The sequence below is a fragment of the Bombyx mandarina genome, chromosome 06, assembly GCF_030267445.1.
Source record: "Bombyx mandarina strain Sakado chromosome 06, ASM3026744v2".
Taxonomy (NCBI): Eukaryota; Metazoa; Arthropoda; class Insecta; order Lepidoptera; family Bombycidae; genus Bombyx; species Bombyx mandarina.
Window position 1 is genome coordinate 2,754,466 of NC_143213.1, and position 10,312 is coordinate 2,764,777.

Sequence of the window (10,312 nt, forward strand, 5' to 3'; positions counted from 1 at the left end):
TATTTTTTAATAAAAATAAAAGGTTGGTTTGTACTGTCGGTATCCCAAATAAATAAATAAATATTACATATCCTTGTTCAAATGAGGCTTAACTATACTTGAGACCTTAGAATTTATATCTCAAGGTGGGTGGCGCATTTACGTTGTAGATGTCTATGGGCTCCAGTAACACCAGGTGGGCTGTGAACTAGTCCACTCACATAAGCAATAAAAAAAGAGTAATTAACTGTAGGCAGCGGCTTGACTCTGCCCCTGGAATTGCTGATGTTCATGGCTGACGGTAACCATTTACCATGAGGGCCGTATGCTCGTCTACCTACAAGGGTAATAAAAAAGGTTGAGCATGTAGACAGCCATCCTGCCTGTTTATGCCGCGAAGCAGTCGTGCCTTCCAGATTGAAAGGTAGGAAAGCTGTTTTAGAATACAATTAACGATTTGACTCCAATTTTTTTCTTTTTTATTGGTTACATTCTATTAGATTGAAATATCTGTTAAATTGGAGTATTTTTTTACACTTGTAGACAGACGAGCAGACGGTCCACCTGATGACGGTGACTCGTTACTGTCGCCCATGGACTTCAGCAATGCCAGGGGCAGAGCCAAGCCGCTGCCTATCGTAAACGTAAAATGATGTAATTTCCTAGCGTATCAACGCCCTGGCCCGTCTCTACGAGTGCGTGGACGACATAGACTTGTTTGTCGGCGGATCTCTGGAACGCGACGTTCAGGGTTCGATATTCGGTCACACTTTTCACTGCATAGTCGCTGAACAGTTCTACAGAACGAGGATCGGCGATAGATTCTTCTATGACAACGGAGAAATGCCTCATTCTTTTAGCTCAGGTTAGTATGAAAGATTCATCATATCGAATATGTGACTAAAGTCCAATGGCTTAACATTGGTTTCGCGCTGCAAACAATACGTCACTACGTTTACCGCTAGGGGCGCTGTTCCAACTCCATACAAATTTCAGTTAACTTTTACGCGATCGAGAAGTTAAAAAACCCGCACTAAGTACACTAGTCGCAAAGAAGGCTCACAAATTAATTTTTTTGTCTCAGAATCGACATCGAAGTTGACGTAAAGACTTGTAAGACGATTTTTTTATAACTAGTTTCCTTAATATAAGTATTGTTACGCGCTGAGGGTTCGGGATAAATAAATGTTCCACCAAAGTACAACTTAAAACTGTATTCAACACTTAAAACACTTTAAACCACTCAACAAACACTTTAAAACTCTCAAGTCCCTTGTTCTCTTTCGCTTCGAGTAGTTCCGATTACTGACTGACTGCGTGCCATTCCTACAACGCTTTTATAGCCGATACCACATCCCTAGAATTATCGAGAATGTTCCACACCTCTCTAGTAGCAGTTTCCGCAACCTATCAATAGATGGCGTTGGAATTCTCGAGCATTCTGGATTCGTCGATATTCGTTCGACTATTTGACTTAACGGCGTAACAGTATTATATTAGTGAGATTATGTCATTTTTCAGATCAACTGAAAGAAATAAAGAAAACTTCTCTGGCCCGTGTAATTTGCGACAACACCGACGGAGTCTACTACGTTCAGAAGAAGGCCTTCGAGCTGGAATCTACGTACAACTCCAAATATAGATGCGACGACTATGAGGCCATACCTTACGTGGATCTGACGGCGTGGAAGAAACAAATTTTAGATTTGTTCGATTGAACTATGGAGGATAGAGGTAAAGAGCACCATCTTGTATATGAGACAAGTTGAAAATATGTCCATATGTAAACAATAAGTATTGTTGGAGGATTCATCGAAATAGCACCAGTGTAGCAAGTGGAAATGATATGAATATCGCAGTTTTAAATAAAGTGAAGTAGTCGAACCCGTCGCTTGCGACGAAGAGCCTAACGAGCGAATTAACCCATAGACACAGCCCACTGAGTTTCTTGCCGGATCTTCTCAGTGGGTCGCGTATCCGATCCGGTGGTAGATTCTGCAAAGCACTGCTCTTGCTAGGGCCGATGTTAGCACCACTCCGATTTAAGCCCCGTGAACTCACCTACACGTTAGGCTGAAGCTGAAATAGCCTCTCAATTATATCAGCAAAGGTAGGGAAAAAAAAAGAGTGAAGTGTGGAGTTTATGGTGCTGTTTTTAAAATCCTTCCACTTGCTACGGTGGCGCCATCTTAATTGGCTCTCTTAGAGCGCACACTTTTTAATACACTGAGATAGTGCTCCTTAGTTTTACCCTCCGTGGATTGAAAATATTAATTCGATCGATTAGCGCGAAAATTTTACATGTTTATTTGGAATGGTGGTAGGACCTCTTGTGTGACGGCACGGGTAGTTAGCACCACCCTGCCCATTTCTGCCGTGAAGCAGTAATGCGTTTCGGTTTGAAGGGTGGGGAAGCCGTTGAAACTATACTGAGACCTTAGAACTAATATCTCAAGGTGGGTGGCGGCATTTACGTTGTAAATGTCTATGGGCTCCAGTGACCACTTAATGCCAGGTGGGCTGTGAGCTCGTCCACCGACCTAGCAATAAAAAAAAACAAAATTATTATTATTAGTATTAGAGCGAATGAGAGTTTTAAGTAGGCTTTTCAATCATTAGTGAGGAGAGAGCATGGACGAGAGTTGCGGTCTACCTGGTCATAAGTCACCGTCACTCGTGTCCATCAGAGGCCCAGAGGTCCAAACGTTTTTCGGTGATGAGAATGTCATCATGTCGAAGAGGCCCCTCGAATTCATTTCCGATTTTGATTGAATAAAGCAGCATCATATTAATTTATTTTTTATTTTTTTCATTTACTGCAGATTTTGCATCCATATTACATTTATCAATATTTCATATAGTATACCAAAATTAAATAAAAATAAGAACTACATTCTCGGAATAAAACAAAAGCAACAATAATAATAAAAAAACAAATCAAATAATAACAATAATAAAACAAATACTCAAAATCAATATAAAAACTACCTTAATTACCATTACAATTACCATTCCTTGTTTCATAGGATTTAGAAGTAAAAACAATTTAGCGTTCCTCAGTAAGGGAAGCGATGGTGCAAAGAATGATGACAATCACAGGACCCGTAAAGTTGGCAATGATTCTTGCAGTGTGTCTATTTTAAGTAATGGATTAGGCTCTTTTATTACGTAGTGAGCGAGACCACAGCCAATACGGTGTTAAATGGCCGCCAGCGCCCATAGATTAACCAATAGATATTAGTTTTAATTAAAAAGTTATATCTGAAATAGATTTAAGCTAAACTAATTATTAATATAATTAAAGAAAACAGATGATATTATTAAAATGCATTTATTAATATAAAGGACTTATTTATTGACATATAAAATACATGTAGGTAAGCACCGAGCTTAGCGCGATCTTTTTAACGTTTTCGATAACGTAAAAGTTAACTCGTATGGAGTTGGAACCTTTGCCTGCGTTTGCCGATAGGGGCGCTGTTCCAACTTCATACAAAATTGAGTTAACTTTTACGCTATCAAGAACATTAAAAAGCTCGCACTAAGGACACTGAAGTAATGATGGTTTCAATTAACCTTACCGAATATTTTAAGTAACAATAAATTCACAACCTAACTTGTAGTATTTGTTTTATTGCTTAATAAACGCCGCCACCCACCTTGAGACGTGAAGTTTTACAGTACAACGGCTGCCCCACCCTTCAAACCGAAACGCATTACTGCTTCACGGCAAAAATAGAGAGGGTAGTTTTACATACCCAAGACAAATATTTTTTATGCATGGAAACGAGCGACATCTTGTACCGGATGCCCCTAAACTTATATGTTGTTAAAGTTAAGGCATTTAATTATTGTATAACTAAACACAGATAATAAAAACATAATAAATCATACAAGTATTTATTTATGTATTTGTTATAGACAAATTGACTAAACCTGATTAATTTGTGGTTTCTGAAAATTTGTAAAATTCTTCATTAAAAATAAAATATAGTATAAGTAATATGTTACTGTCATCTACAGGAGCAATGAGAAACTAATCGAAGCGAAGCCATCTAGTGGCCGACGCCCGTAAACATTTTATCTTATCTAACTAATTTATGTGTATTATCTATGACATACCCGTGCGGATTTACAAGAACCCTCCCCCCCAATCAATTTTGCAGCGAATCTATCTTTTATCATTAAAAGTAAAATATTTTGTTAAAGTGTACATAGACGCTCTTTAACCTTTAGATCACGATCCGTCAAGATACATCGTTTCTCTATTAATGGGTATAAAGTGCGGAGCGTCGAAATACCGACTATTGCGCAGTTTTATTATAGGTATTACGTACAGACCTGTATGGACGTGTCTTAGCGCATGCATGTATAAGGTTTTTAATAAGTTAAAAACATTTATAAATAACCATTTAAAATTATCTTTCTGTGAATTTAACATTGATTTCTGTTTTTTTTTTTAAATTAAAGTTTTTTTGTAATGTACTTTTTTTCAGAGATCCATCCTTTAGCGATTTCTACAAAATATAATAATGTGAAAATAAACTCAACACTAAAAGGGTTAAGGCGCTTGTAATGATTCCTGTAAATTAATCAACTGTCCCACCCATTAGTTTATCCAGGCAGAATTGTTCGTATAATGGAGGAGCTCACGATCTACCCGTTGTTAAGTGGTCACTGGAGCTCATAAAACCACTAACTTTATATCAAAAGGTTCCGATTCTTGGCCTTGCTCCACAACGAGTTGAGTTTCCCGTGGACGGTGTTCCATTTAGCCGGGGCTTGCATCAGCTGTGATATACCACCTGTGGAGCCGGGCGACACTAACCTTTCCAAGAAAGGCCTCTTGTACAGCCTCAGGGCTTCGGTCCTTTGGTCGTCGGTGACCTTTCTATCGTCCAAATGATTTAACAATGGAAACTGAGATATAATGAAGAGTCTGGAACAATCCATTACGATTTTTATAGGTTTAAAATTGACCATTTAATATTCGCTTATATCATACACATTATCAAATAGAAATCCAATGGCAAAGAACACAGTCAAACGGATTTTGACAGTGTATTTAACGACCGCCTTTAAACACATTTTTACTGGGCTTTAGCTCATCTTGTCTATTAAAGAATTAAAGTAAAGTAAAGTAACCAAATATGCTGTTTTATTTTTAATTTTATTTTCTAATTATCACTAAGTACATAGTATAAAACAAAGTCGCTTTCTCTGTCCCTATATCCCTATGTATGCTTAAATCTTTAAAACCACGCAACGGATTTTGACGCGGTTTTTTTTAATAGATAGAGTGATTGAAGAGGAAGGTTTATATGTATAATAACATCCATTAAATAGTGGAGAAATACTGTTATCAATAATAAATTACAGTTCCCTAAGCGAAGCGAGAGCGGGTCGCTAGTAATTTTATAAATTTGACTGACTGAAGTACACCAATTAAACTTAACATTGGAGCCTCATTGAGAGCACATGGTTCTATGAAAAGAAAATCGTTCCACAAATATCCATTCTATCGAACACATAGCAAGCCTTTTAAATTTATTAATAAACATTCACGTATATTTTTTATTGTCTTCCAAAGACATAAGTGAGGGGCAAGCCTTATGGTCGTTGGCCACGGTCCCTCATAGACGTTAAGCCAAGGATACAGCCAGGTTAACCCATAGATAATGTGGAGGATAATTCATTCCAAAGCATGATGGTACGAGGACCAAAAATGCACTGTGGACGAACACAAATTCCGGACAGTGTACATGAAATTCGCTTCGGAGGTAAATTTATTACAACGCATATAAAATTGTATAATTTATTCTTTATTAACATAATAAAATAAAGTTAATCCTTCCATCCTGCTTTGATATTGTCGTTCTGAAAAAATATCTCTTTTTCTTTTCTAACTATACTACAAAATCTAATGAAAGTCTTACCTATACTGCAAGTATTCATAGAAAGTTCCTCCATTGAAGTAGCTGGGCGCAGCAGGATTACCCATTAAGCATAGATACTGCAAATTTGGGCAGGATTCCTTTAGTTTACCCACCCATGGGTACAATGAGGCTATCTTACAATGATTTAACCTGAAATGAGCAGTTTTTTTCTATGGAAAATGGGCAGAGGAACCTACACGATGTTAATTCATTACTGGAGCTCATCAAGAGGGGAATAGTAGTAAAAATTACATTACTACATTGGCTATCCCATCCTTGAAATCAAAATGCATCATTGTTATATTGTTTTCATAGTGAAAATAAGCATGGTGGTCACTATTGATGTAAGAATTCAATACTCAATCTTAGGAATTACTCCTTCGTTGTTTAAAGATCAAATTTTTTACTGGTGGTAGGACCTCTTGTGAGTCCGCGCGGGTGGGTACCACCACCCTGCCTATTTCTGCCGTGAAGCAGTAATGCGTTTTGGTTTGAAGGGTGGGGCAACCATTGTAACTATACTTGAGACCTTAGAACTTATATCTCAAGGTGGGTGGCGCATTTACGTCGTAAATGTCTATGGGCTCCAGTAACCACTTAACACCAGGTGGGCTGTGAGCTCTTCCACTCATCTAGCAATAAAAAAAAATCACAAAAATCACCACAGGAAAATACCATTCCAGTAACAGAGATGTTCTGTAGTAGGCAGCGGTTTGGCTGTACTCTTAGCATTCGTCGTAAATGTCTATGGGCTCCAGTAACCACTTAACACCAGGTGGGCTGTGAGCTCGTCCACTCATCTAGCAATAAAAAAAAAATCACAAAAATCACCACAGGAAAATACCATTCCAGTAACAGAGATGTTCTGTAGTAGGCAGCGGCTTGGCTGTACTTTTAGCATTTATAACGTTAGGCTAATGAGCATCAGTGATCAATAATAAATAACATAATGAAATTACCATAATAATTCTAGTTTCGGTAATGGTGGTAGCGCACAGTTATCCGTGATAGGATTGTGGTCGGCTATCAATGATGATAAGTGGAAGAAGTGAACTAGAGGATCTAAATTCCTGTTAAAATGAAAAACAGACATGATGTTAGACACAAACACAGATTAACAATTTATTTTAGAGTAAGCACTACATAGTTTAACTCCTGAAATCTTTTCTACTAAAGTAGAAAGTAAAGGACTTGAATAATCTTTGATATTTTCATTTAGCTAAAACATTTTACAAGTTTTAACATTAGAAATCTCTACATTTAAGTTATTAATATAATAATAATAATAATAATAAACTTTTACAGAAAAAATGACAAAATACACAGAGCTTAAAGAAGAAATAGTTAGAATTTGGAAACAGAAAAAAGTTTATATAGCCCCAATAATAATCTCAACCAGTGGAGTTGTCCCAAACCACATCCACAACAGCTTAAAGCTTCTAGATTTAAATGATAACATATTTATTTCACTACAAAAAGCAGCTATACTAAATACATGCAGAATAGTGAGAAAGTTCCTGCAGCTTGAAGAATACTACACATAATAAAAACTAGCCTAATAACTCATAGCTACTGTATGTTACTTTGCCAAAAGCCCGTATATACAGTTCTGCCGGCTCTGTCGACAGACTGGGCTGAGAAAGGGGAAACATAGAAAAATAACAATAATAATAATAATAACAAAATCTTTGCTTGAGTCACAATTCCTCACATTCCATCATATTTCAAGCTATCAATGTGAATTATAATTCGAACTTACGTAATTTTATTGTGGCTTATATCCAAATATTTTATGTGATTGGAAAATTTATCCACTATTGTCCTTGGCACTTCATACAGCCATTCATAGGCCAGAGTCAGTTTTGTAGAGTCCTCTTCATTGTCCACACTGTAGTCAGTTGAACTGGTTAATGAATATTAGACATAATACTTACTTATACACTCTAGTCATTATACTAAAGCACTAAGACTAGTTTAGAGAAGAGTAGAGAATAATTTAGAGAATAATAGTAGAGAATAATTTCTCATTTAAGATGAACAGCAGCAATTACATTGATGTCGACTTTAGGCACTGGTAAACACTTTATCCCAGGGAGACTGTGACCTTGCCCATCCATGTAAGTAATAAAATAAATAAAAATTGGTTAGTAGCTCATACTTAAGGGAGAATCTCCCTGGTGCAATATCAGTTTGGAACAAGACTCCCTAGAAAATATATAACATGAAGTTTTTTAAAAATAGTATTTAATATTCCCATATAAAGATAGTAATCTTAGCATAGTCTAAGGCAAAGAAAAAGTATAATAAAATGAACTTCTTACATGGTATTTTTATTATATTCTAAAGATGCATAGCAACCTTTCTCCAAGTATGTTGTATGTTGGTCTAAAGGGAGGGATAGTAGTTACTCTGTGGCAACTTAAACTATGATCTAATCTCTGTAAATGGCTAGTGGCATATACCTGGTATTGAATATTATTTCTTGCTCATTTAAATTAATATCAAACCTTACATTAAATTAGGAGATATTATGGCCTCTGTCATGTCTGTCATTGAATCGACGACTATATCTCTAGACAGGTCCACTGAAATCACTCCCTCATCAGGGACACTAGAAGAACTTGCATAACTGGAAGGCAAATAAAAAATTTGAATAAAACCTTTCTAAACTAAGTTTAACTATTCCATAATCATTATATATGTCCTGCCATGTATTCTTATTGGTCAAATATCATTGATGAGTTGTGTCTTGAGTTTTATACTATACATCTTTTGGTATATATAGTAGTACACGAAAATTAAAAAAAATGTACACTTCTATTTAGTACTTTTTTTTTTTTAACATTTTGTCGGGTCTATTATACTACAGTCCCACGTTTCCACAATGAACCCGACTTTTTGATCATAAACCACATAGAAAAACCTTATTTCACGACAAATAATATATTTTAGGTTCTACGAAATTAGCTCATTTAATAATAAGTTTAAATTCTAATTATCTAACATTAAATAGATGAACTTACATTGAAAGTTACTTGTATTTATTTGCCGACGCTTGAATCAAGATGGATATTGCATTGCACCCGTATTGTAAGTTTTAGCAACAACTAGTTATGTTTTTGATAGTCTCAATCTATCTGCCTATACCTACCGATGTAAAAAAATATTGTTGGGTGCGGTCTTTCGTTAATTATTTCAAAATTAAACCTGTTTTGAAATGTTTTGCAAAAGGTAAATATTTAGTTTTTTGACAATGGCACCTAAAGTCTGCTGTCAAAAGTAAAAACAATCCAACAACGATGCCATTAAAATAAAAGTAGCTAGTCTCATAGGTAGCTCTTTTATCTCAAGTGGTTTTTAACAAAAAACATGCTTTGCATTAAACAATCATGTAAGTATTGTACATAATTAAAAATAATTTGTTATCATTCACAATCAACTAGGCCATATGCTCGCTCATAGATATACTAAAATACATTTAATATCTTTTAATATTATATTATTAATACATACTATTATATATTAACTACACGCCCATAGAATAAACTTAATATTTGAATGTTCTAAATGCAAAAATTGTGTCTAAAGGTAAAAATGAGCATATAGCCCTTGGTATGGTAAAGCGGCTACCAGTGCCCATTGAATGAAGGGAATTACGTCACGTCGAAGTTTGAATGGTTATACCATGGCAGTACCTCTCTTCTAACTGGAGTATAAGACTCCTTTGTGGTGTAAATAGTCAGTTAGGTACTAAACCTATCCATACGGACTTACTACCTACAAATGCCAGTTCGAGTTCACAGTAAATTTAATTTTATCCCTTAGCTGTATTCACGGGAAGTTGGAGTTGTGCTATTCTAGGCCTACACCAAACAATCAATTAATATTATATTCCACTCTTTAGATTAGAACGATTACTTAACAATGCCAATAAAAAACCATAAAGTATGTACATAATAGCAATATATAAATAATCTACTTTTCTCTTTTAGCTAGAAATTATTAAATTTGAAGTGTGAAGAGAACTTAACTTAATTAGGAATAATTAGCGTAGTTAACTGTCATCATGAGATGTTAGATGTGTTTTGTTTTGGAATCATTAACAGAACTAATCTACTTTAAACTTTTAACGTATTCTGTTCATGTCCCAGTTAAATTTATGAAAGCACTTACTTGTTTATTTTGTCATCCATTGTGTTCAGAACTTAGTTTTATAATCATTAAAATGCAAATTACATGACAAGTTGATTTGATGATGATGACAAAGTATTGAGATTAGACAATAATTAAAAGTTACTTTGTCTCATCGATACACCAATTATTCACATCTTATTGCTCACAACACAGCTATCACAACAAAGCTTGTAGTCTTATCAGTTTGGTCACGTCGACACGAG

The 10,312-nt window shown here is 35.5% G+C and overlaps 2 protein-coding genes across 8 annotated transcripts in view; one reads left to right on the top strand and one right to left on the bottom strand.

Annotated features, from left to right (window-relative positions):
* The window catches only part of LOC114239933 (immunomodulatory peroxidase), a 33,804-nt gene extending 28,884 nt beyond the window's left edge, over positions 1 to 4,920 (top strand). The window contains exons 11-12 of the mRNA XM_089728263.1: positions 646 to 844; positions 1,501 to 4,920. Coding sequence (XP_089584389.1) covers positions 646 to 844; positions 1,501 to 1,697 — 396 coding nt within the window. The 3' untranslated portion in view covers positions 1,698 to 4,920. The remainder of the gene's footprint in view (positions 1 to 645; positions 845 to 1,500) is intronic.
* LOC114239932 (leucine-rich melanocyte differentiation-associated protein) lies at positions 3,295 to 10,312 on the bottom strand. Of its 7 annotated transcripts, XM_089728268.1 has the most exons (7): positions 10,089 to 10,310; positions 8,939 to 9,062; positions 8,428 to 8,544; positions 7,675 to 7,818; positions 6,875 to 6,985; positions 5,916 to 6,065; positions 3,295 to 4,918 (listed from the first exon to the last, which is right to left on the bottom strand). In XM_089728268.1, exons 3-7 carry the CDS (start codon positions 8,466 to 8,468, stop codon positions 4,681 to 4,683), a joined length of 684 nt encoding a protein of 227 aa, XP_089584394.1. In that variant the 5' UTR covers positions 8,469 to 8,544; positions 8,939 to 9,062; positions 10,089 to 10,310; the 3' UTR covers positions 3,295 to 4,680. The 7 variants fall into 7 exon arrangements, with proteins under 7 accessions (XP_089584394.1, XP_089584392.1, XP_089584393.1 ...); XM_089728266.1 differs by lacking the exon at positions 8,939 to 9,062 and having other exon boundaries at positions 10,089 to 10,312; XM_089728267.1 differs by lacking the exon at positions 8,939 to 9,062 and having other exon boundaries at positions 7,675 to 7,803; positions 10,089 to 10,308.

Excerpts from the sequence above, each read along its gene's own strand:
- LOC114239932 (XM_089728266.1), bottom strand. The coding sequence starts at position 10,108 with ATGGATGACAAAATAAACAA. Across the intron at positions 8,545-10,088 it reads ATGGATGACAAAATAAACAA|TTATGCAAGTTCTTCTAGTG; the intron begins GTAAGTGCTTTC and ends TTTGCCTTCCAG. Across the intron at positions 6,986-7,674 it reads ATAAGCCACAATAAAATTAC|GAATTTAGATCCTCTAGTTC; the intron begins GTAAGTTCGAAT and ends TCATTTTAACAG.